We start from the raw sequence: 23,015 nt of genomic DNA, 5'->3' as shown, positions 1-23,015 counted from the left end.
GGCCACGCCCACCAACCATGACCACGCCCACCCCCGGCGGCGCGCCCCGCCCCCCTGCGCGCCTACGTCACGCGCCGGCGGCGCTGTCGGCGCTGGCCCCGGCGGGCGGGAAGATGGCGGCCGGCGGCGGGGGCGGGGGCGGGGGCGGCGGCGGCGGCGGCCCTGAGGCACCAGGTGGGGCCGGGGGGGCCGGGGCGGGGCCGAGGGCGGGGACGGGGGGAGGTGGGGGGCGGGGATGGGGGGGTTGTCATTGGGCAGGCGTGTGGGGCTGCCGTGGGGCTGCCGTGGGGCTGCCGTGGGGCGGGGTGGGAGGGGTAAAGGGTGGCGATGTGGGGAGCAGTGGGCGGGGTGTGGGGTTATAGGGCAGGGATGTGGGGCGCAAAGAGCGGGGCGTGTGGGGTTACAGGGCAGAGATGTGGGGTGCGATGGGGCAGGGATGTGGGGTTACAGGGCAGAGATGTGGGGTGCGATGGGGCAGGGATGCGGGGGATATAGGGCAGAGGCGCTGGGTATAACAGAAAAATGTGCTGAGGATGGTGATGGTCCTGTGTCCCCCCCGATGTCATCCCGTTGTCTCTCCACCCCATCACCCGGATTTTGGGGGGGTCCCTGCAGGTTCCAGCCCTTCCTGTGCCCCCCGAGGGGAGCCCTGAGGGCCCCGCGTGTGCTCCGAGATGAGCAGCAAGGACCCCCCCGAGGTCTCTGGTAAGGGGAGGGGGCACTCGGGGGGCGTGGGGGACGGGGAGGATGCACGGAGGGGACACCGAGGCCTCCCCCTGGCAGAGAGGAGCCACCTGAAGGTTTTCCTGCCCCGGAAGCTGGTGGAATGTTTGCCCAAATGTCCCGTCCTCCCCAAGGAGCAGCTGCGCTGGAACACCAACGAGGTGGGGGGGGGTACAAGGGGATGTGGGGGGGCTCACGGGAGGGGATGTGGGGCACGGGAATGGGGCGTGGAAGGGACACGGGGTACACGGGAGGCACTTGGAGACGTGGGAGGGGACATGGGGACACAGGAAAGGAGATTTAAAGGGCTGGCGGGGGTTGGGGGGAACACGGGGGACAGGGGTGGGCTCATGGCAGGACAGGGGACGTCAGGACAGTAGGACAGTGTGTCAGCAGGGGTGGGACAAGGGGGTGACGCAGTGGGTGGGCGATGGGGGGGACAGGGGACACAAATGGGCCACCTGTCCCCCCCAGGAAATCGCCTCGTATCTCATCACCTTTGAGAAACACGACGAGTGGCTCTCGTGCTCCCCAAAAACCAGGTGGGGGGGGCCCAGGGGGTGCCCTGGGGGGCTGGGGGGTGCCCCTGGGGGCTCCCGGGGGTCCCCCTGACCCCGTGTCCAGGCCACAGAACGGGTCGGTGATCCTGTACAACCGGAAGAAGGTCAAGTACCGCAAGGACGGGTATTGCTGGAAAAAACGCAAGGATGGGAAGACGACACGTGAGGACCACATGAAGCTGAAGGTGCAGGGGGTGGAGGTAGGAGGCGGGGGGCCCCAAAACAGAGCACTTCCCCCCAAAAGCACCCGATCCCACAAGAAAAAAAAAAAAAAACAGCCGTTTCCATAAAACTGCCCCTGGTTCAGGTGGGCAGTGGCAGGAGCTGGGAGAGGGTGGCTGGGAATGCACAGGGAGGGGCTCGAGGGTGTCAGGACACCCACGGGGTGGTCGGGGGGTCCTTGGTGCCCTTAAGGGACAGTTTTAGTGTGCTGGGGACACACAGTGGGTGGTCTGGGTGATCCAGGATCCCCGGCTGTGTGTCTAGGGGTGCCGGGAGCTCCCTGCTTGGAGGTTTGGGGGTGTGGGGAGACAGCCAAAATGGGGGTGTCAGGACCACCAGGGGGTGTTTAGGGGGTGCTGGGTGGGGATCCCAAGGGGGGTGGTTTGGGGGTGTCAGGCTCCTCCATCCAGGCAGCTGGAAGTCTGGGGTCCCCCATGGTTGGATATGAGGCTCCCACGGGATGCGGGGACCCCTCCAAAAGCTGCATCAGGGGTGGCAGGGTCCCCCAATCTGCGCTGTCCCCCCCCCCCCAGTGCCTCTACGGCTGCTACGTCCACTCCTCCATCGTCCCCACCTTCCACCGCCGCTGCTACTGGCTGCTGCAGGTAACGGGGGGCTCCGGGACCCCCTGAACCCCCCCCCCCCCCCCCCAGCGCCCCCGGCCCCTCCCCAGAACCGCTGCGTGTGCCCCCCAGAACCCCGACATCGTCCTGGTTCACTACCTGAACGTGCCGGCCATGGAGGAGTGCAGCCGCCCCTGCGCCCCCCAGCTCTGCAGCCCCCCCCTGTGCGCCGGGGCCCCCCCGCTCTGCGCCGCTGCCGCCGACCCCCGCGAGTGGCTCAAGTGGTCGCAGGAGGAGCTGGTGGCCCAGCTGCGCCCCATGTGTGAGTGGGGGCGGCCCCCAGAGCCTTTTCCGGAGGGGTTTCAGCCGTGGGGTTGTGGCAAGGGCAGGGGCACTCGGCATTGTGGCAGGGAGGGAGAGACGTCCTAAATCCCCTTTCCTGATGGATTTGTAGTCGCCTTTCTCAAAGTCTGCGGGATAAAGTGGGGCTGGGGAGGGGGAGGATGCCTCCAAACCCCCCCCCCCCTTGTGGGATTGTGCTTCCCTTTTCTCTGTGGGGTGAAGTAGGATCGGGGCAGTGTGAGGCTGTTACGGGGGCTTGGGGAGGACACACCAAACCCCCTTCTTGAGAAATTTTGCCTTTGCTTTCCTGCAGGATGAAGTGGGGGCTTGGGGAGCGCGTGTGGCTTTTTCGGGGGGTTGGGGGGGGGGGCTGGATAGAGAGTGCATTGCACAGCCCCCTCCCTGAGGGACTTTCCCCCCCTCTCCTGCAGTCCACGGGGTGAAGTGGGGCTGTGGGAATGGAGGGGCTCCCCCCGCGCTGTCCCTGGAGCAGCTGGTGCAGCACGTCCTGGAGCGGCACCAGGCGCGGCTGCCCCCCCGCACCCACGCCTGCCTCTGCGCCGGGGGGCTGGGTGAGACAGAACCCCCCGGAACCCCCACCCCGAATCCCTGGGGAACCCACTGGGACCTTCTGGGGCTCCTCCAGCTCAATGGAGCCCCCAAACCACGGAGGACCCCACAGGGACTCCCGTCCCTCTAACCCTTCCTGGGGGCCTCCTCCAGCCCTTCCTGGGGTACTCCTGAACCCTCCCAAACCCTCTGCGACACCCTGAACCTCTGTGGGAGCCCTCAGAACCCCTTGGGACCCCAGAACAGCCCCTGGGACCCCAAAGTGTCCTTTGAACCCGTGTAGAACCGCCCCAAAGCCCTTGGGACAACCCCAAATTCCTCTGATCACTGAGAACACCCTCGGGACGCCCCGAATCTCTTTGGGAACCTTCCCGAATTCCCCTCAGGACTCCGCTTGCACCCCCAAAGCCCTCCCTGTGCCCTGCTAACGCCCCCCGTTGCCCCCCACAGGCACTCCCGGCCACAAGTGCGGCAGCACCAAACACCGCATCATCTCCCCCAAAGTGGAGCGGGGGGGCGGGGGCGACGCGCCCGGGGACCCCCCCAAACCCGCCCCCTCCTCCCCTGACACCACCCAGCCCTCCCCAGTCCTGGGAGGGGGCACGGCACCCCCTGAGGGGCCCCGAGCCCCCCCATTTCCCCCCGCGGCGGGGCTGCCGCTCTTGGTGGTGGCCAGTTTGAGTGGGGGGGCGGCGCCGGGGGGGCCTGAGCAGCCTCTGGGGCTGACCCCCAGCCAGCACCTGGTGACCCCCGAGGGGACCTGTCCCACCGCCCCGCCGCCCCCGACTGCCTTCGACCCTGACTGCTTCCTCAACAGCCCCCGCCGCGGGCAGACCTACGGCTGCGAGGCTGAGGCCCCCCCCGGGGCGCCCCCCCCGCCCCCAGCCGCGCCCCCAAAACGCGGGGAGGACGAGGAGGAGGAGGAGGAGGAGGAGGAAGAGAAGGGAAAACAGGGCGCGGTTCCCCAGGACCCGCTGTGTGAGCTCAGCGCTGCCCCCCTGCCCCAGCCCCCGTTCCCCCTCCCCTTCCCTGAGCTGCTGGTGGGGGACACGGGAGTCCTTCCGAACCCGCGGGAGCCCCCCCACACTCCCCACCTCCCCTCGTCCCCCACGGGCCCCCCCAGCGACCCCCCCGTGGCCATCACCGATTTCTCCCCGGAGTGGTCGTACCCTGAGGTGAGTGCTTTGTGGGGTGTCCTGTCCCTCACCCCCTCTCCTCCCATCCCCGGGGTGCGCGGTGACTCCCCCGTGTCCCCGCAGGGCGGGGTGAAGGTGCTGATCACGGGCCCGTGGGGGGACCCCGGTGCCTACTCCTGTCTCTTCGACCGCACCTCGGTTCCGGCCGCGCTGGTCCAGCCGGGCGTCCTGCGCTGCTACTGCCCCCGTGAGTGTCCCCGAGACGGGGTCCCCGCTTGTGTCCCCGCTGCCCGCAGCGCTGATCGCCCCCTCCGTGTCCCCCCGCAGCCCACGAGGCCGGAGTGGCCGCCCTGCGCGTGGCCTGTCCCCCCCGGCTGCTCTCGGCCGCCGCCCCGTTCGAGTACCGGGCACGGGGGGCGGCACGGGCACAGCTGGACTGGCTGGCGCTGGACGGTGAGTGGCGACCCCCCGGAAGGCACCCTGGCCAACGGGACAAGGCACCCCGAAGCAGCTCGTGTCCCCGGGGTTGGCACCCAGACGCCTGGGTTCCTTCTGGGGTCCCATTGTGGTGGCCCCAAGCCTGTCCCTCTCCCCATGGGGTGACGCCGTTTGGGATCAGGGTGTTCAGGGGGGGCTCTGGCTGCCAGGGTGCCCCGCTCATGCCCAGGTGTCTCCCCCCCCCCCCGCCCTCCTCAGAGGCCCAATTCCGTCTGTCCATCCTGGAGCGCCTGGAGCAGCTGGAGACGCGTCTGGGGGCCCTGCCGCCCCCAGCACCCCTTCCACCCCTGCAGGGAGCCCCCTCCGAGACCCCACCTGAGCAGGTGAGGCCCCCCCAACACCTGAGTCCCCGCATGGCCCCTGAAGATCCCTGGTCTCTGACGTCCCTGATGTCCTCTCGTGCTCTGGTGTTGCCTGGCGTCCCCCGTATCTGCTGGAATTCTGTACCTTCACGTTCATGAGGGTCTCCTGATGTTCTCTGGCATTCCCTGGTGTCCCCTGATGTCCCCACTACCTCACCACTGGGTGACCCCTGAATCTCTGTGGTCACTGTCTCCTCACTATCCCTCGCCACCTCTCAGGAGTCCCAAGTTCTCCCTCCCCCCCGTGCCACCCTCTCTGTGTGCCCTGGCATCCTCTTACGTGCTCCCTGGGGCCAGGGGCCAGGGTCATCCTTTGAGGCGCGGGTGGTGGCCATCTGCGAGGCCATGATGGCACGGCCGGGCTGGCCAGGAATGTCGCTGGGGACATCGGGGACCTCGATGCTGGCGCATGGGGTGACGTTCCGTGGCATGACGCTGCTGCACTTGGCGGCCGCCCAGGGCTACGCCAGCCTGGTGGAGGCTCTTCGGCGCTGGCGGTGAGCGGGGACACCTGAGGACACCTGGGGGACACCTGGGGGTGGGGGCTGTTTGGGGACATGGGCTGGCATGAGATTGGGGTTAGTGACGGGCATCCTCCCCCCCCCAGCAATGTGCCTAAGCAGAGGTGACCCTCTCCAGGCTGTGTCCCCGGGGGGATGTGACACCTGTCTCTGTCTCCTCCTGTCCCTGCAGGGCACTGGCAGTTGACAGCCTGGAGCTGGAGCAGGAGATCGACCCCCTCAACGTGGACCATTTCTCCTGCACCCCCCTGGTGAGGGGACACTGGGGACATCAAGGGCACTGCGGACATGGTGGTGGCAGGGCTGGGAGTGCAGCAGCACCGTGGGGATGGGGGTGCAGGGCGGTGTCTGGGGCAGGGATGGAATCTCAGGACAAGGGATTCCTTGGGGACACTCTGACACATGGCTCCGTGTCGCCAGATGTGGGCGTGTGCCCTGGGGCACCGGGAGGCGGCGGAGCGGCTGTGCCGCTGGGACCGGCGGGCGCTGGCCGTCCCCGACACCCTGGGGCGGCTGCCGCTGGCCCTGGCGCGTGCCCGCGGCCACCTGGCCCTGGTCACCCGCCTCGAGGAGCTGCAGGTGTCACCCGTGTCCCCACGCTGTCACCTGCCTGGCCTGCGCATCCCCTCCCCGCTCTCTGCCAGCCCCGACACAGGTATGGCCCCGGCACGTTGTTACCCTCCCTGTCCCGTGTCACTGTGTCCTGTTGTTACTCTGTGCTGTCCTGGGCTCCTGGTCACCAGCACCCTGGTGTGGCCACTGTCACTGTCCCCTCGCTGCCTCTGTGACTGCTGTCACTGCCACCATATGCCCTTCCTGTCCCCTCTTGTGTGCCCCCAGGGCATCACTGCTCCCCTCCAGCCTTTCCCCTCTATGTCCCCCCCATGTCCCCTGTCCTCCCACAGCATCTTTGTGTACCCAGATGTTTTAAGTTCCCCCTCCGTGTTCTTCGTCCTCCCCTCCTGTGTTCCTCTGTGCATCACCACGTCCTCCTTGTTCTCTGTCCTCCCCAGCTTCTTCATGTCCCCGCTACGTCCCCGTGGTATCCCCTGTCCTCTTGCCATGCTCTGCATGTCCCCCCTTCCCCTCAGGGTGTGTCTAAACCCCCTTGCCATGTCCCCCTTGTCCCCAGGGCTGAGCACAGCAAGCAGCCTGTCGTCCCCGTCGGGGCTCTCGGATGGTCCCGGCTCCGTCCCGCTGCCCCCTGGCCCCCCTGGCCCCTCCGAGGATGAGAACTGGGGGGTGGCAGTGCCCCCCAGCCCCCCTGAGGATGCCCTGGCCTCACCCTCTGACAGCCTGCAGGTAAAGGCGGGGACCAGCCGGGGCTGGGGACACCCTTAGTGCAGGGGAGTCCCAACGTCCCCCCTCCCCAGGCCGAGGTGGTGACACTGGCGCGGCAGATCATCGAGGCGACCCCTGAACGCATCAAGCAGGAGGCACCGGGGGGGCCACCGGGGGCACTGGGAGCACTGGGATCAGCAGGGGGGACGATGGGGACACCGGGGCCAGCTGGGCCAGCGGGGCTTGGTGCTGCCATGGCCTGGCTGGCCACGTACCTGGAGAGTGTTGACCGTCCCCCTGCGCCTCCCCACAGGTACTCCTGGGGTCGGGGGATGTCCAGGGGCACCCTCAGATCCTGGGGGGGGGGGGGGTTACTCACATCCAGCAGCACCCCGGGATATTCTTGGGGATCCCATTGCGTGGGACATCCAGTATCCTGTTGGGAGAGTCCTTTACATCCTACGATACTCCAGTGTCTCCATTGCGGGGGGTCTCCCACATCCTGCGAAACCCCAGTATCCCCCTGGGGGGCCATCCCCTGGCTCCCGGATACCGCAGTGTCCTCCTGGGGACATTGCGTGGCGCTCATTTTCCCTCCTGGGTGTCTCCCATCCTCTCGTGGGGTCCTCGCCCCCTGACCCTCCTGTGTCCTGTGTGTTCCCCAGAGCGGAGGTGGCCTCACGGGGGTCCCCGGGGGTCCCCGAGCGGCCGTCCCACCCTTCGGCCGCGGGCTGGGCTGAGTTCCTGAACGCGTCAGGGGGGGCGCGGGGCGAGGGGGGGGCCGTGGCCCTGCTGACCCTCAGTGACCAGGAGCAGCACGAGCTCTACGAGGCCGCACGCCTTGTCCAGGGCGCTTTCCGCAAGTACCGGGTGTGTACCCCCTGCTCCTGGCACCCCAAAACCCCTGGGGGCCCCTCTGGGGCCTCTCTGGCGCTGCTGACCCCCCAACCGCCCTCACTGCCCCCAGGGCCGGAGGCTGAAGGAGCAGCAGGAACTGGCTGCCGCCGTCATCCAGCGTTGCTACCGCAAGTACAAGCAGGTACTGAGGTGTGGGGGGGGCCCAAAATTCCCATGGATGCCTCCTGGGTACTCCCTGGGCACCCCAGACCCCCCCCTAACCCTCTCTCTCTGCCCTACAAGCTGACCTGGATCGCTCTGAAGGTAACAGGGTCCCCCTGGGGAGTGTTGGGGCGGGGCATCCAGATTTTTGGGACTGTTCTGAGGGCTCTAGATGCCTGGAGCACACGGACATGGGGGTCCTTTCTTGGGGATGTTGGGGTGGATTTGGGATGCCCCCCCCCCCTGTATCCCCTAATCCCCCAGTTCGCCCTCTTCCAGTGGATGACACAGGGGTGCTGTGACACTGGGATGACATTGGGGTCCCTATTTGAAGGTGCTGTGACACTGGTGTCCCCCTGTCCCCCCCAGTTCGCCCTGTTCCAGCGGATGACGCAGGCCGCCATCCTGATTCAGAGCAAGTTCCGGAGCTACGCGGAGCAGAAGCGATTCCAGCGGCGCCGGCGCGCAGCTGTGCTCATCCAGCAGCGCTTCCGTAGCCTCCGCCAGCACCGGTGTGACCAGGGCCACTGGGGGACGCTGGGGACACGGGGTACTGGGGACAGAGGGGTCCTCACCCTCCCCTCCATTCCCCCCAGGAGCACCTTCCTCACCCTCAAGCAGGACCAGGCAGCCCGGAAGATCATGAGGTTCCTGCGGCGCTGCCGCCACCGGTACGGGGACACGGCAGAGGCACGGGGAGGGGATGTGGTGGAGGACTGGGTGGGACACAGTGAGGGGAAATGGGGAGCGCTGTGAGGTGAAATGGGGATATTGTGGGGCAACGCAGGGACCTGTCCCCATACCGGAGGTGGGTGGACACAGGTGCTACTGGGGTGGCCGGGGACAGGTGACACCGTGCGGGCGGAGTCTCGACAGAGCCTGACACCCTCCCCTCCGCTCCCAATTCGTGTTCCCTCGCCCAGGATGGAGGAGCTAAAGCAGAACAAGGAGGTGGACAGTTTACAGACGCGGGGCCTGGCCTCGTGACCCCCCCCCACTGGGGATCCAGGCACTGGGGGTGCTCCACTCCCCCCCCATGGGGAACCCAGGCACTGGGGGGGCCTCGCTACCCCCCTCCCTGTACCCCCAGGCGTTTTTATGTGTCTGGGTGTCCCCGCAGGGTTCGTGGGGAGGGGGAGAAGGGGGAAGAACCACCCCGCGCCCCCTCACCACTCGCCCCTGAATCCTCCCCCCGCATGCCCCACTCTCCCCCGCCCCGCGTGGGCTCTTTGTACAAAGTTCCATTAAAAAACGAGGAAGCGGGAATAAAAGCGCGTGTGTGTGTGTGTGTGTTTGTGTGTGGGGAGGGACACTGCGGGGACATTGGGAGGGAGGGGACACCGCTGGGGGGCAGCGGCCACACGCGGCAAGGCCCCGGCAGAGCTGGAAGGACGCGCCCTTCTTTAGAGGCCACGCCCCAGGTGCCCAGGCCACGCCCCCTCCGCCCTAGGGGCCCGGCCCTCCGACGTCCGCTACGCGATGACGCACGACGCCGGGGACGTGGCCCTCGCGTGGCGTCACGCATCGCCCCGTCGCAAGATGGCGGAGCTGGATCTGCTGGGCTCCATCCTGAGTTCCATGGAGCGGCCGCCCGCCGCAGCCGATGGGGAGACGCGGCGCCGGGCGCGGGGTCAGCAGGGCCGGGGAGGGCGCGGAGGCACCGAGGGCGGGGCACCGACGGGGAGCGGCGCGTCCCGGCCCTTCGCCCTCAGACCCTCGTCCCCCCCCCCCACCCCCCGGCTCCCGCCCTCACGCGAGGCCGCGCCCCCCGTGGGCTGCCGGCTCCGCCCCCAGCGCCCTGGGCACGCCCTCGCTCCCCTGATTGACAGTGGGGGCGTCTGGCCACACCCCCGCAGTGGCCTCGCCCCTGCCCTTTACCCCGTGTCGCGCTCTGGTCACGCGCCACGCCCGTGCCCGGCCACGCCCCTGCCCCGTTGAGACACGCCCCCGAGATGGTGCTGGCCCCGCCCCCTCCGCCCCCCGGAGTTTTTTTTTTGGGGGGGGGGGTCACCACCGACCTGACCCACCCTGTCCCCTCCAGAACAAGCTGCTCGCATGAAGAAGCTGCAGGAGCAAGACAAGCGCCAGAAGGTCGAGTTCAGGAAAAGGGTGAGTGGGGGGGACAGGCAGCACTGGGCATTTTGGGACAATGACACTCCCCACGTGCCCCCACAAATTCTTGGGCCTGCCTGGCCTGCCCGTGTGTCCCTAGATGGAGCAAGAGGTATCCCAGTTCATCCAGGCCACTGGGGAGCCCCGGCGCCGGTTCCAGCCCATGAACAAGATTGAGAGGAGCATCCTGTGAGTGGGGCCCTGGGCGGGCACTGGGGACACTGGTGGTACTGAGAGCACTTGAGACGATACTGGGGACACGGGGGGCACAGTGGTGCCACTGAGGGGCAGTGCTGCGTGTGCTGGGGTTGGACACTGGGGATAGGACAGGAACACCCCAGGATTGCAGCACCCCTGGGACAGTTGGGGACCCTCATGGGGAGAAGAGGGACCCCACTGGGGAACACTGAGGAGCCCCAGTGCCAGCAGTTCCGTGTTCCCCCAGGCATGACGTGGCAGAGGTGGCCGGCCTGACGTCTTTCTCCTTTGGAGATGATGAGGACAGTCGCTATGTAATGGTGTTCAAAAAGGTGAGGGATGGCGGGAGACACTGTGGGGGGGACTGGGGGAGCTGAAGGAACACAGGGTGATGCTGGTGTCCCCAGGAGTTCGCACCATCCGACGAGGAGCTGGAGGCATATCGACGTGGGGAGGAATGGGACCCGGTCCGAGCTGAAGAGCGGCGTCGCCTCCGGGTAGGCCGGGCTTAGTGGGGATGGGGCGGGATTTAATCGAGCTATGGGTGGGGCTCAAGGAGGCGTGGCCAGATGGGTGCGGTCTGTGCCCATAGTACGGGCAGGGCTTACATTGGTGTGGCGTGGGCTCGAGGGGTGCGCCTGAGTGGGTGGTGCGGTGTGGGCAGGGCTTGTTGCTGACTCCTCACCTGCAGGAGCTGGCTGCACAGCAGGAGGAGGCGGAGCTTGAGCGCGGCCCTGCTCCCCCGGGCCCCCCCAACGACTACAAAGACAAATATCGGCACCTGATTGGCTCCGACGCCGCCAAAGCCGCTGCCCGCACCATGGAGGCCAACAAGGCGTACGGCTGCGGTGAGCAGAGGGTCCTGCGGAGCTCCTTAGGGTCTCGGGGCTCCAGGAGGTTTGGGGGTGTCCTGGATACCTGGGTCCCTTCCCAGGAAGGTTTTGGGCACCCAAATACCTGGGCTCTCTGTGGGGGGCTGGGGGTGGGCGGGGGCCCTTAAGGGGGTCACAGCCACCTGGATCTCTCCTGTCCCCCCCCAGTGCCAGTGGCCAACAAGCGAGACACACGCTCCATCGAAGAGGCCATGAACGAGATCCGGGCCAAGAAGCGGCTGCGGCAGGCGGAGGACGAGGGCGGGGCTGGGGGGGGCCCCGGGGGGCCCTGTGTGTGATGGGAGGGTGGTGGTGGTGGGGGTGCACCCCCAGGGGTATTTAACAGTGGGGGGAGGGTGGCAGGGACACACGGAGGGGATGATAAAGGATCTCATCTCCTCGCCTGGTCCCTGTGTCTCTTTTGGGGGGACAGATCGTGTGTGTGTGTGTGTGTGTGTGTGTCCCACTCCCCAAGCAAAGCATGAGTCGGGAGCTCCTGGTACTTTACAAAATTTGGTGGTGGTGGGGGGAACCCCTTTGGTGGGCAGCTGTGGCTCTGGGTGAGCTTGCACCTGGCGGGGTACACAGGAAGGAGGGATCACGAGAGGTGACATGAGGACGTGAGCTTGTATGAGGGTTGTGCATGAGGTTTTCATACAAGGGCTCTCCACTGCATGGCTGTGGTGATGAGGGAGGTGTGCACGAGGCCTTTTTGTGCCTCGTATGACACTTGACACGAGGCCTCTTCCCAAGGAGCCTTTTCCCAAGAGTTTGCATGAGGATTTGCCCGTGCACTCACACCTGGGTGCACGCAATGACTCGAGGACTTCAGCAGAGATTTGCAGGAGGGTTTGCACAGACTCAGCCTGGATGGATTCAGTGGCTGGGATTTTCATGAGAGTTTGTGTGAGTTTGCGTGTGCAGTCACACCTGGTGGCCTCAGCTGTGGGGCATTTGCATGCACCTGGATGGATTCCATAACGAGGGGGTTGCACAGGGATTTGCAAGGGTGCAGGGGCACACCTGCATGGGCTCAGTGCTGGGGATTTGCACGGGGAACTCCACAAGGACTTGAAGGACTCACATCCGGATGGACTTGATGACGGATCCAGTCTGGTTGACCTGGAGCAGGAGGCAGTTGAATGCCTGCAACCTGGACTGCGTGTGCGATGTGCTTCGGGTTGGTCACTGCCACCTCATGGCCCACCACCCCGATGTCCACCTGTGTCAGGAACCACTTCCAGCCCTCACAGTCATCCTGCTCAAAGGGGTCCTCAGCTGACACCACTGTGGGGAAACAGCCACCAGTATGTACTGGATTGCACCAATATGGCCCAGTCACCTGGGGTGTGGGAGAATGACAGTGACCACCCTGGGCACAGCCTTGTATGAGCTGTCAGAGTCCCCAGCTGCCTTCCCTGTGCCTCCCACTTACCCCCTGATCTGTTCCACTTCATCCCGATGCCCAGCAGTGCCTCCCAGTCCTCAGTGTCACTCTCCTGCTTTCCAGTGCCCTCCCAGTGCCTCCCAGTTTCATCCCAGTGCTCACCAGTAGTCCTTGATGAAGCTGTGGTAGAGCTGCTCCCCGGTGCTGAAGCACTGAGGGGGGATTTGAAGTCCAGGTCGTATTTGCCTTTGTCACAGAACCCAGAGGCTGCCACATCCATCCCGATGACCACCTTGTCCAGGTACCTGGCCTTCCCAACGGCTACTTTCAGAAGCTCCAGTGCAGCCAGGGAGCTGGGCCCAAATCCCCTCTGAATCCCCAAATCCCCTCAAACCCCCACCCCAACTGAGACAGAGCAAATTCCTCCTGATGCCCCAAATTGCTCCAGGGATCACAGAGATCCCATACATGGACATACTCAGTGCTGAGCCTTGGCCAAGGGGACCTGGGCATCCAGGCACCATGACCCCCCCGTCCAAACTGCCCTCCTGCCAAGGCTGGATGGACCCTGGTGCCCCCCCTCCATATCCTGCCCTTTCCCACCCTTCTCCCACCCCTCCATGACTTTTCTCCAATTACCACAAATTCATGATGTGACCCTGAAACCCAACCCCGTCTTGGGGACCGTCACTGCCTGCCCTGGGACCCTCTATGTCCCCAACACCCCTAATGTGTTTAACCACAACCCTGAGCCTCCTCCAAGTCCCCACACAACCCCATGACCCCCCCACCCCAGCATCCCCCCCCTGCTCCTCCGTACCCTTGGCTGTAAACATCCACCTCGACTGTGAGATTCCCATGGGAATCTAGGATCTCCTGGACTGCAGTCTTCTGGATGGACAGGGCTGTGGGGTAGGGGATCCAGGAGTAAAGGCCAAGGTCATGGGGCTCCCAGCCTGACCCTGGACTGCACAGACACCCCACCATCTCCCGTGGGGGAAAATCCCATGTCCGAGTGCCCTATGTCCCCCCATCCGATGGGGGACCCTGAGTGAGCCCAGACCCCTCCCTCCAATACCCAAGACATGCGAAGGGGCCCAGGGTGGGTCCGGGCCCTTCTCACGCAGGGCTGCCTCTGCCTGTGATCCTGCCCCTCCCCTGCAGGCTTCCCCCGGGATTATTTATCCCTTTCCCTATGCATCCCCCCCCCTCCGGAGGGACCAGAGTGGTCCTCTGGTGGTCAAATTCAGCCCCAGTTGGGGGAAACGCGGTGGGGCCACAAGTGCCCGGGGCTGGTGGCACTTAGGTGACCCCCCCCGGGTTTGGGACTATTTTTAACCCCCCTCAAAGGTCACGATAACACGACCCCCAACCGGGGAGGCTGGAGCGCTGCCTGAAGACCCCTGGGGGGAATAGCACCAGCCAGAAGAGGAGGGGGTGAACTGGGGGGGACGACAGGATTTTGGAGGTGAAGAAGGTCCTTTGGGAGAGGGAGAATTCAGCCCCGAAGGAGTACCAGGGGTGGGGGAGGGGGGGGACTCGGCCCCATGGGCCCCACAGCGTGTGTGGGGGAGGGGCGGTGGCTTTGACCACTTCCCGGGGAAGTTCAGGCCGGGGAGCGGGGCGGGGCCGGGCCTTTTATGGGGGGTGTGGGGGGAACGGGCACCCTCACGAGCCCTCGACCACCCCAACCCAGTTCTGGGGGTCGTGGCACCCTCGGATACCCTCGGGGGGAGGTGATCCCGACCGTCTCAGTCCCCCCCTTCCCTGTCCTCAACCCCCGAGCCCCTCCCCCACTCCGGGGCAGGAAGTGAAACCGCTGCCCCTCCCCCCTCCCCCCGGAAAGTCCCGCCCCGGTCTGAGTCAAACCGCGACCCACGGGGGGGAGGGGCGGGGGTCCCGCACCCCTAGACACGCATTGAACTATCAACCCCCCCAGTGACCCCCGTTCAGGGCTGCCCGTAGGGCCCAGCGCGGGGCGGGGTGTCGCGATAAGGGCGTGTGTGTGTCACAATAACCGGGATTCACAATATAGGGGGAGGAGGCGCAATAACGGGGGATTCGTTATTAGTTTGGGGGGGTGTCACGATAACTGTGGGGGTGTCGCGATAACGGGAGGGAGACGGAATATCAAGGAAGATGTGGCACAATAAAGGGTGGGGATCCAGGTAACGGGGGGAGTCGGAATAAAGGAAGCGAGTGTCGGGATAATGAAGCGATGTTTGAATAACGGGGGGTGATGCGTCGTGATAATCGCAGGATCCAGAATACGAAGGGTTTGGATTAAGGTGGGGAGTGGGCGCAGTAAGGGAAAAGCTTACAGTAGACGGGACTGCGGGGATCCCGGTAATGGTGTGGGCTGGAACGACGCGGGGGATCGCAACGGGCGGAAGATGTCACGACAATGAGGGAAGGGTCGCAATAACGAGCCCCCCCCCTCCCCATAGCCGCGCGCCCTCCGCGCCGCGCGAGGCCAGGGGCGTTCCCGCCCACAATGCCCCGCCCCTCAGGCCCCGCCCCCTGCCGTCCCCTATGAAAACGGCCGCGCGGCGCCGCCGCCGCTCCTCCGCCGCCGCCGCGCCTTGACCGCGCTGCGCAGGCGCCGAACGAAAGCCCCCGCCCCTTTCCCGGCGAAGCCCCGCCTGCCGCAGAAGGCCACGCCCCCGCGCCCCGCCCGCCCGCCGCCGCCGCCATGAGCGGGTGGGCGCCCTACGTGGAGACGCTGCTGGCGGACGGCACCTGCCAGGATGCTGCAATCGTCGGCTATCGCGACACCCCCGCCGTCTGGGCCGCCGCCCCCGGCAAGACCTTCGCCAATATCACGGTGAGAGGCCGGGACCGGCAGGGGTGGGGGGGCCAGCGCGCTGAGGCGTTTCCCGCCCAAGCGCCCGGAGGGCGGGGGGAACCCAGTGGCCTCTGAGGGGCGGGGCTAACCCCCCTACCCCCCCCCGCGACGGGCTCCGGGAAGGACAAAAAAGGGAGAAAAACGCAAAAGCGCCAGCGTGGAGCGCAGTGGGGGGGGGCTCCGGCGCTGCCCATGCCCGGGGACCCGGTGCCGGGGGAGGACCGATCCTGGGGGGGCCCTGGAGGCGGGGGAGGGCTCGGCGGCGGGGCAGTCCCCTCCTTAACCCCGCTTCGAGCGTTTTGGGGGTCGCAGTCGGGCAGGGAAGGGGGGGATGGGCGAACACCACGTGTTTCGACGACCTCCCTGGCCGATTCCCATCTATTTCATTGCAGTCCCCTCAGCGCATGGTGGGGGTCTCGTGGGGAGGTGGGGGGGTGGAGGAACCCCATCCCACTTAAAAACCCTCTAAAAATGCGCGGAATGCGGCCACTTCCCGGTGGAGGAGGGGCGGCCGGGGCTTCCTGTGGGGGAGGGGCGGCGCGCGCGCACCCCCCTCCCTCCTCCCCACTTCCCCCCACGGAAATGGGGGGGAGGGGAGAAGTTTGGGGAGGCCGATGGTGGGAAAGAAGGGCTACCGAACCCCTCATCCCTGTCTGGGGTCGCGGGGGGAGTTACGGGGCTGCCCCAGGGGCCATGGGTCACAGCTTGTGGGTCACGGGGGACTCATGGGGGTCCCCGGACGGCTGGGCCACCCGAGGGACTGTGACAGGGTTCATGGGGGTTCCCGAACTTGAGGTCCCGATAGGGTTGTCTGAGTTAAATGTGGGGCCCCAGGAGCTTTGTTTGAGGGGTCCTTTATGGGGGGCTGATTTTGGGGTTCCTGACCTGTTCTCCCCCGTGGTAGCTCGTGGGAGTGTCAGCACTGGAGGGTTCCGAGTTTGGGGAGGGTTATAGGAGTCCCTGGATTCTCGGGTCCTCTTGTGGGGTGCTCTCGGGCATCAGGGGTCACACGTGGGGTCCCAGGCAGGACGCGTGGGGGTCTAGGGACACCTGGCTCCCTTTTATGGTCATGGAGCGGGAGTTATGAGAGTCCCTGTTTGCCGAGTGCCCTGCAGAGGCCCTGCCTTGGGGGTTTGGTTTCTGCATTTGGTTTTGGTGGTCCCTGGGCCTTTGGGGTCTCCTTGACCTGTCCGAACCCCTGTCCAGCCCGCAAAAGTGATGGGCCTTGAGCGGGGGGTGGGGGTTATGGCAGTCTCCAGACAGCTGCGTTCCTTATGGGGTCACGGGTGGGTTTTGGGCGTCTGGGCTCTGTTTTCGGGGTGCCCCTGACCCTTGTACCGACAGCCAGCGGAGGTGGCGGCACTGGTGGGCCCCGAGCGGGGCCCACTGCTGGTGCAGGGACTGACGCTGGGGGGGCTGCGCTGCTCCGTCATCCGGGACTCGCTGCTGGTGGAGGGGGAGCACAGCATGGACCTGCGCACCAAGGGGGCTGCCGGAGCACCCACCTTCAACATCACGGCCGCCATCACCAATAAGAGTGAGGGACCCCCTGGAACTATCCCCCTGTCATCCCTGCCCCACACCCTGTGTCATCCCCATCACCCTCCCAGCACACCCCCTACCATCCATTCCCGTGTCAGCCCTCACCTTCAAAATCACCAACAAGAGAAACCTCCCCCTCGAACTACTGTAACCCTTTGTCGCTGCCCCCCCGCCCTCCTGCCACCCTGTGTCAACCACTCCCCACTCCTCCTTGTCACCCTTTATCACCTCCTGACCAGTTCCTGTCACCCACCGTGACCCCGAGCCCTCCATAAGTGCCTTCCATGTATCTTATGGCGTCATGGTGTCACCCAGTGTCACTCCCAGCACTTGTAACTCCCCAGGTGCTCCCCACCTTCCCCAGCGTCACCCCTTGTCCTCTCCCCCACACAGCTCCACCTGGCCACGTCACTTGCCGCCCTGTCACTTCTGTCACCCGTGATCTGCTTCTAGTTAATGTCCCCCCTCCCCATTGCCCCAGCTCCCCCCAAATTACCCCTTGCTAACTCCTGAGGTGCCTTCATCCCAGCTGTTGCTTCCTGCCCTTCTCCTCCCTTGACCCCCTGTCTGTCTGGGGCTTGGTGGGAGTTTTGGGAGGGTTGGGGATGACCCACGACCTTATACCCCTACCCTTGCAGCCATCGTGCTGGCCATGGGCAAGGAGGGCGTCCACGGCGGCTGCGTCAACAAGAAATGTTATGAGATGGCCAATCACCTGCGGCGCAGCCAGTACTGAGGGGGCTGGAGGGCACCCCCGGGACCCCCCGGGGACTCCTGGACCCCCAGGGACCAGCAGGAGCCGCCAGGGACCAGCAGGACCCCATCCCCCCACCCCCCTGTCACCCCCGTAATCCCCGCTGCCGGCAGCAATAAAGTGCCCTTGTGGGGAGTCGCTGTGGGTCAGGGGTTTCAGGGATCTGGGTGCTGTGGGGGAACTTCAACGCGTGGCCGGGGCCGTGGGGTGCGGCTCTGCCCTCCACCCAGGGTGGAGGAGGCCTCCCCGGATACCCGGGTCCAAGGGTGCTGCCGTGCCCCAGGTGAACAAAGTCCACGATGGGGCGGGGGTGACGCCTCAGCACCCGCCCCACGATGCCCCCACACCCCCCCCCCCCCCCCACCCCCCGACTCTGAGGAGGCAAAGTTGGGAGGCAGAGGCTTTATTGGAGGGTTGCACTCATGGTGGAGGCTGCACTAGCAGCGGGAGGGAAGCCGGGGGTCCAGGCACCAGCTGGGGGGTGGTAGGATGGAACAAGGGGACTGGGGGACATCTGGAGGGAACAGAAGGGGCTGTGGGGAACTGGGGGGCAGGAACTCTAGATATTCTGGCAGGGCCCCATGGGGGTGGTGTGGAGCAGAGGTGGGGGTTAGGGAGGTGGTGGGATGGGGTTGATGGGGTGCAGAGGTCCGGATGTGGGAGGGATGGGTTGGGGCAGAGGGAGATGGGAGGCGGCTGATGTGGGGCGAAGAACGTGATCTAGGGCAGAGATGGGGATGTGGGAAGGTGATGTGGGGTAGAAGGGGAGATGTGGGGCAGGACCAGGCGTCCGGGCAGGCGGAAGCAGCTCTGGTGCTGTCGAGTCCTTATAAGGGCAATGTGGTGGCTCTGGCGCTTCCTGTTCCCCCCCCCACCCACCCGGCTGACTCACGGATGGGGGGGAAGGGCCCGCAGTTGACCCATGGCGAGAATTGGGGTATCAGGGGTTGGGCCGTGGGGTGGATAGAGTGTCGTTGCCTCTGTCCCCCTCACCCAGCTAGGAGGGACTCAGGTGTTGGGGCCTGCTACACGCCTTTTCCCCTGCCATGAGGTGACGCCCATGGCTGTGAGGTTGGGGCACACTATCACCCCATCACTGTCACCTGTGGACAGTGGCACCCCTACATCCTGTGGGACAGTGTCATTGCCCCCTCGCACTCCATCTCCAGGTGATCCTGTCACCTCCGTCATCTGTAGCACCCTGACACCTGTAGGATGGTGTCACCTGTGCCATCCCTGGCATCGTGTACCCTCTGGTGTCCCCAACAACCCCTAACACCTGAGGAGTACCCCAGAACTGGGGGGCTGGGGAGGAAGGACGGGGTTTGAAGGGGAATGGAAGTGCTGGAGAAGGGGTGGGGTGCAGTACCTCACCAGTGACTCCCAGTTAGAATCAGTAGTAAGGGTCAGTGGGAGGAGTAGGGGGATTCTAAGTGACCTCGGTGCTGACTGATGCATCCACGACTGCCCCCAGTGCTCTCCAATAGACCCAGACTGCTTCCACTGACCCCCAGTGCAACCAAAGTGCCTCCCACTGCCCCTCATTGCACCCAAGGCGCCTTCCAGTGACCCCAAAGCGCCTCCTAGTGAGCCCCAGTGCGCTCAAAGTACCTTCCAGTGATCCCAAGTGTACCGACTGCTTCCCCGCATACCCACAGAGCCTTTCAGCACCTGACAGCGCCCTCCAGTGTCCCAAATGCTTCCCAATATCTCCCAGTGCGTCCCAATTCCCCCCAGCACTCACCACCTGGAACAGGAGGGGACAGGCATCACCCCACGGCGCTGAGCAGTGGCGAGACCAAGTGCGTGAGGTGCCGGTCGCCGACCCCTCCCGCCGCCGGCGGCTCCCCTCAGGCCCCCCAAGATGGCGGAATATCGCGAGAGAGGGGCGGGGCTATTTCGCACCTGCCTCCGCCCCAACCAATCCTCTTGCTTAGCGAACCATTTCCCTTCCCGCCTAAACATCCTCCACCAATGAGAGGCGTGAGGGCGGGACACGCCCTGGTGGTGCTCGGCCACACCCCCTCCCCTCACAGGCGGTGCTTCTCCGCAAAGCCGCGCTCCCCGCGCGGGGCCCCCGCCCCGCCGCCGCGCAGGCGCCCCGCGCAGGCGCACTGGCGCCGCGCCCCCCCCGAGTCACCTTGGGGCGCCGCCGGTGCCGGACCCTGCGCCCCCCCCGTGCCCCCGGTACCAGGGTCCGGCCGTGATGGCGGCGGTGCCGGCGGCCCAGAGGCCCAAGACCTCCCCGAAATCCGTGAAGTTTCTCTTCGGCGGCCTGGCCGGGTGAGAACCCCCTCCTCGTCAAAACCGGGATCCCGCACTCCCAAACCGAGATTCCCCCGCCCAGACCTTTGCGGTCGCCCCTAAGCCACCCCCGATGTCCCCCCCCTAACCCCTTAGCCGCCCCTAAACCCTGTAACTACCCTTCTGATTCCCTCAAATGCTCCCCAAGCCCCCTTCACACCCCCCAGTGCCCTCCAAAATAAATCCAAATCCACTGAACCCTTTCAAACCTCTCGAAATCCCATCCAGCTCCCTTCAAACCCGCCCTGTGCCCCCCGCCCCCAGTAGATCCCCAAACCTTCTTCAGACTTCGTCACCCCAGGTTTCCTCCAAGAGGGCTGTAGGTGGATTTGGGGGGCTGTGGAGAGGGGCGTGAATATTTCTGGGGTTCCCCTGACCCTACGTGACCCCCTTCCTTCAGGATGGGGGCTACAGTCTTTGTGCAGCCCCTGGACCTGGTGAAGAACCGGATGCAGCTGAGTGGGGCCGGGGCCAAGGGCCGTGAGTACCGGACGTCCCTGCACGCTCTGGGGTCCATCCTACGCCACGAGGGACTGAGGGGCATCTACACGGGGTATGGGCCCCCGAGAATCCCCCTGCAACCACCCTGAACCTCGAAGTCCCTGGGTCATCTCTTGAACCACCCCCCCACCCCCCCCAAACCTCAGGTCCCTGCATGCCCTGGGGTCAGTCCCGTGCTGCAAGGGGTTGCTGGTCATCTACATGGGATACAGAGCTCCCAAAACCTCAAAACCCCAAGCACCAGCAAGTCTTGAGCTCTTCCCTGCCCCCCGTTTTTGGGACTTCTCCCATTCTCTGTGTCCCTCCCAGGCTATCAGCGGGGCTTCTGCGCCAGGCCACCTACACCACCACCCGCCTGGGCATCTACAGCGTCCTCCTGGAGCGTTTTGGGGGCGCTGATGGGACCCCCCCTCCGTTCCTGGCCAAGGCAGCCATGGGAATGACGGCAGGGGCTGCGGGGGCCTTCGTGGGGACTCCGGCTGAGGTGGCCCTCATTCGCATGACAGCTGATGGCAGGTGAGCCCCCAAACCTCAAAAAAACCCCAAACCTGCGCCCCCACTTACCTCCCAAATCTTAATTTTTTTACCAAAATCCCTTTTTTGCTCTGAATCCCAGGCTGCCCCCTGGCGAGCGCCGCGGGTATCGCAACGTGTTCGACGCCCTCGTGAGGATGGCGAGGGAGGAGGGGGTCCTCACGCTGTGGAGGGTATGTGGGGAGGCGGGACCCCCAGATCCTCCCATGACTGCCCTGCTGCCTCCCCAGGGATGCAGGGGGGTTTCGTCATGCTCTTGGAGGGGGGGGGGCGGGTGTCCCCCAAACTCCCGTCTCCCACTCCAGTGCTGTGTCCCCACTGTGGTGAGGGAGGACAGCATGGTCTGTGGGGGAAAGTGGGAATGCAGAGAGTGATGTGGTGGGGCCTGAGGGTGCACAGGACTCACCCGAACACTCCACTTTCCCCTAGGGCTGTATCCCCACCATGGCCCGTGCTGTGGTCGTCAATGCTGCCCAGCTCGCCTCATACTCGCAATCCAAACAATTCTTGCTCGACTCCGGTGAGTTCAGGGGGTGGGTCTGCCACGGGGAAACCCTAAATCCTAGTGCACTCTCCCCCCTTTCCCTTTTGATGTTTTGGGGTGCCCCCAGGGCATTTTCGCGATGACATCCTGTGCCACTTCTGCGCCAGCATGATCAGCGGGCTGGTGACCACGGCTGCCTCCATGCCCGTCGACATTGTCAAGACCCGGTGGGTTCATTTTGAGGGGGCGTCCTCTGCTCCCCCTTAAATAATCACAGATGTGACACATGGTCACCCCCTAACCTCCTGTTCAACCCCTCAATTTTCCCCAACAGCATCCAGAACATGCGAACAATAGATGGAAAACCCGAGTACCGCAATGGGCTGGTGAGTGACTGGGGTTTGGGAGGGCAACATCCCCATCTGGGAGTCCCCATCACCTTAGGAGGGGCTCCTCTGTCATTTCAGGAGTTCCCTTCCAACTGGGGGGTTTCACACCATTCTGGGGGTCTTCCCTGTCCTTGGAGGCAGGGGGAAGAAATTCAGGTCATATTGAGGAGATGCCCATCATTTTGGGGAACTCCTCTGGCATTTTGGGAAGGTTCCCTATTATTTTCATTGCGGGGGGGGGGGGGGGGGGGGGCTATCTCTGGACGGCTTCCCACAGTTTTGGGAGGATTCCCCATCATTTTGAGAGTGTCCGTGTTACTTCACGATAGTTTCCCATCCTTCTGGAAAGGCATCCATGTAATTTTTTAGAAGGTTTCCCATTGTTTTGGGTCTCCGCCTGACACGCTACCCCCCCTGCAGGACGTGCTGCTGAAGGTGGTGCGGTATGAGGGCTTCTTCAGCCTCTGGAAGGGCTTCACCCCCTACTATGCCCGCCTGGGCCCCCACACCGTGCTTACCTTCATCTTTCTCGAGCAGATGAACAAGTGGTACCAGCGGCTCTTCCTCAGTGCCTGACACCCCCCGGGGGGGGTTGGGGGAATCTGACCCCACCCCGTGGGCTCTGTAGGGGCACTTGACCCCCCTCCCCCCCTATGAAGGCACTCTGGGGGGGGCCTGACTTCTCCCTCATGTGCTGTGGGGGGTACCTGACCCCCCTCACCCCACCAGGGGCTGGGAGGGGAGGTGGCTCTATAGGAGTGCCTGACCACCCCTGTCAAGGCTATAAGTGGTCCTGGGGCCCTGTGGAGGGGTCTTGGGCCCTACAGAGGTGCATGACCCACTGCTTAGGGCTGTAGGGATCCCTGGAGCCCTAGGGAGGGGTCCTGAGCCCTACAGGGGTGCTGGATCCCTCCCATGGGGACAACAGGGGATGCCTTGTCCCTATGGGGCAGCCCTATAGAGACTGTAGGGTGCCCTCTCCATGTGCCCCCTTCCCACCCCTCTGGGGGTTTTGTTACCAGCCAGTATCAAGGTCACAGTGTGGGGCAGGAGCCCCCCAAAATTCCCCCTCCTCCCTTCCCCCAGCACCCTCCACCCATTGCTTTGTTAATGAATCATGGATGGTGATCATGTAATTAAAGCAAGACCTACAGACATTGGGGGGTGCTTTATATCTGTCACACCAGGGGCAGGGTCTGTCACACTGTGGGTGTGGCTTTGCCTCCACCAGGGACAGGGTGGCAGGAGGGGACTCC

The 23,015-nt window shown here is 65.1% G+C and overlaps 5 protein-coding genes across 18 annotated transcripts; 4 read left to right on the top strand and 1 right to left on the bottom strand.

Annotated features, from left to right (window-relative positions):
• Window positions 1-93: 93 nt before the first annotated feature.
• On the top strand, window positions 94-9,108 carry CAMTA2 (calmodulin binding transcription activator 2). 6 transcript variants are annotated; one of them, XM_088155254.1, is made up of 22 exons: window positions 94-174; window positions 616-705; window positions 784-884; window positions 1,198-1,265; window positions 1,348-1,483; window positions 2,039-2,110; window positions 2,201-2,390; window positions 2,842-2,982; window positions 3,431-4,155; window positions 4,240-4,363; window positions 4,444-4,569; window positions 4,813-4,937; window positions 5,274-5,473; window positions 5,670-5,748; window positions 5,918-6,152; window positions 6,630-6,799; window positions 6,871-7,091; window positions 7,444-7,648; window positions 7,746-7,817; window positions 7,919-7,939; window positions 8,207-8,508; window positions 8,761-9,108. In XM_088155254.1, exons 2-22 carry the CDS (start codon window positions 675-677, stop codon window positions 8,822-8,824), a joined length of 3,408 nt encoding a protein of 1,135 aa, XP_088011380.1. In that variant the 5' UTR covers window positions 94-174; window positions 616-674; the 3' UTR covers window positions 8,825-9,108. The 6 variants fall into 6 exon arrangements, with proteins under 6 accessions (XP_088011380.1, XP_088011384.1, XP_088011381.1 ...); XM_088155258.1 differs by lacking the exon at window positions 94-174 and having other exon boundaries at window positions 356-705; window positions 8,207-8,349; window positions 8,434-8,508; window positions 8,685-8,825; XM_088155256.1 differs by lacking the exon at window positions 94-174 and having other exon boundaries at window positions 359-705; window positions 8,207-8,349; window positions 8,434-8,508.
• A 204-nt stretch (window positions 9,109-9,312) lies between these two features.
• Window positions 9,313-11,417, top strand: SPAG7 (sperm associated antigen 7). The gene is made up of 7 exons (XM_014893887.2): window positions 9,313-9,467; window positions 9,879-9,946; window positions 10,050-10,138; window positions 10,395-10,479; window positions 10,555-10,644; window positions 10,839-10,995; window positions 11,188-11,417. Exons 1-7 carry the CDS (start codon window positions 9,317-9,319, stop codon window positions 11,316-11,318), a joined length of 771 nt encoding a protein of 256 aa, XP_014749373.2. The 5' UTR covers window positions 9,313-9,316; the 3' UTR covers window positions 11,319-11,417.
• Window positions 11,418-11,519: 102 nt separating this feature from the next.
• LOC148220496 (beta-enolase-like) lies at window positions 11,520-19,512 on the bottom strand. Of its 9 annotated transcripts, none has more exons than XM_088155247.1 (5): window positions 19,292-19,512; window positions 13,227-13,311; window positions 12,569-12,716; window positions 12,104-12,306; window positions 11,520-11,983 (listed from the first exon to the last, which is right to left on the bottom strand). In XM_088155247.1, exons 1-5 carry the CDS (start codon window positions 19,510-19,512, stop codon window positions 11,912-11,914), a joined length of 729 nt encoding a protein of 242 aa, XP_088011373.1. In that variant the 3' UTR covers window positions 11,520-11,911. The 9 variants fall into 9 exon arrangements, 4 of the variants coding, with proteins under 4 accessions (XP_088011373.1, XP_088011375.1, XP_088011376.1 ...); XM_088155249.1 differs by lacking the exon at window positions 19,292-19,512 and adding an exon at window positions 14,728-14,884 and having other exon boundaries at window positions 12,569-12,759; XM_088155250.1 differs by lacking the exon at window positions 19,292-19,512 and adding an exon at window positions 14,728-14,884 and having other exon boundaries at window positions 12,569-12,711.
• PFN1 (profilin 1) lies at window positions 14,986-19,397 on the top strand. The gene is made up of 3 exons (XM_014893888.2): window positions 14,986-15,230; window positions 16,596-16,788; window positions 17,432-19,397. The coding sequence occupies exons 1-3, from the start codon at window positions 15,099-15,101 to the stop codon at window positions 17,527-17,529; spliced, it is 423 nt and encodes a 140-aa protein (XP_014749374.1). The 5' UTR covers window positions 14,986-15,098; the 3' UTR covers window positions 17,530-19,397.
• A 146-nt stretch (window positions 19,513-19,658) lies between the features above and the next one.
• SLC25A11 (solute carrier family 25 member 11) lies at window positions 19,659-22,916 on the top strand. The gene is made up of 8 exons (XM_014893885.2): window positions 19,659-19,830; window positions 20,252-20,404; window positions 20,662-20,868; window positions 20,969-21,059; window positions 21,316-21,406; window positions 21,498-21,597; window positions 21,705-21,756; window positions 22,180-22,916. The coding sequence occupies exons 1-8, from the start codon at window positions 19,754-19,756 to the stop codon at window positions 22,333-22,335; spliced, it is 927 nt and encodes a 308-aa protein (XP_014749371.1). The 5' UTR covers window positions 19,659-19,753; the 3' UTR covers window positions 22,336-22,916.
• Window positions 22,917-23,015: the final 99 nt, after the last annotated feature.

This window comes from Sturnus vulgaris, chromosome 36 (genome assembly GCF_052056855.1).
Source record: "Sturnus vulgaris isolate bStuVul1 chromosome 36, bStuVul1.hap1, whole genome shotgun sequence".
In the NCBI taxonomy this organism is placed as follows: Eukaryota; Metazoa; Chordata; class Aves; order Passeriformes; family Sturnidae; genus Sturnus; species Sturnus vulgaris.
The sequence above is the reverse complement of the archived record's forward strand: the minus strand, read 5'-3'. Positions and strand labels throughout refer to the sequence as shown.

Bases quoted from the DNA above. Each gene is read 5' to 3' on its own strand.
- SLC25A11 (XM_014893885.2), top strand. From the start codon at position 19,754: ATGGCGGCGGTGCCGGCGGCCCAGAGGCCCAAGACCTCCCCGAAATCC. The intron at 20,869-20,968 runs GTGAGCCCCCAA...TCTGAATCCCAG, and splicing joins CGCATGACAGCTGATGGCAG to GCTGCCCCCTGGCGAGCGCC. The intron at 21,757-22,179 runs GTGAGTGACTGG...CCCCCCCTGCAG, and splicing joins CCGAGTACCGCAATGGGCTG to GACGTGCTGCTGAAGGTGGT.
- SPAG7 (XM_014893887.2), top strand. From the start codon at position 9,317: ATGACGCACGACGCCGGGGACGTGGCCCTCGCGTGGCGTCACGCATCG. The intron at 9,947-10,049 runs GTGAGTGGGGGG...GTGTGTCCCTAG, and splicing joins AGGTCGAGTTCAGGAAAAGG to ATGGAGCAAGAGGTATCCCA. The intron at 10,480-10,554 runs GTGAGGGATGGC...TGGTGTCCCCAG, and splicing joins ATGTAATGGTGTTCAAAAAG to GAGTTCGCACCATCCGACGA.
- PFN1 (XM_014893888.2), top strand. From the start codon at position 15,099: ATGAGCGGGTGGGCGCCCTACGTGGAGACGCTGCTGGCGGACGGCACC. The intron at 15,231-16,595 runs GTGAGAGGCCGG...TTGTACCGACAG, and splicing joins AGACCTTCGCCAATATCACG to CCAGCGGAGGTGGCGGCACT. The intron at 16,789-17,431 runs GTGAGGGACCCC...CTACCCTTGCAG, and splicing joins GGCCGCCATCACCAATAAGA to CCATCGTGCTGGCCATGGGC.
- CAMTA2 (XM_088155254.1), top strand. From the start codon at position 675: ATGAGCAGCAAGGACCCCCCCGAGGTCTCTG. The intron at 4,156-4,239 runs GTGAGTGCTTTG...GTGTCCCCGCAG, and splicing joins CGGAGTGGTCGTACCCTGAG to GGCGGGGTGAAGGTGCTGAT. The intron at 5,474-5,669 runs GTGAGCGGGGAC...CTGTCCCTGCAG, and splicing joins GAGGCTCTTCGGCGCTGGCG to GGCACTGGCAGTTGACAGCC.
- LOC148220496 (XM_088155247.1), bottom strand. From the start codon at position 19,512: ATGTTTAGGCGGGAAGGGAAATGGTTCGCTAAGCAAGAGGATTGGTTG. The intron at 13,312-19,291 runs GTGAGTGCTGGG...CCTACCCCACAG, and splicing joins GTCCCCTCCTGTTCCAGGTG to CCCTGTCCATCCAGAAGACT. The intron at 11,984-12,103 runs GTGAGTCCTTCA...GAATCCATCCAG, and splicing joins GTCATCAAGTCCATCCGGAT to GTGCATGCAAATGCCCCACA.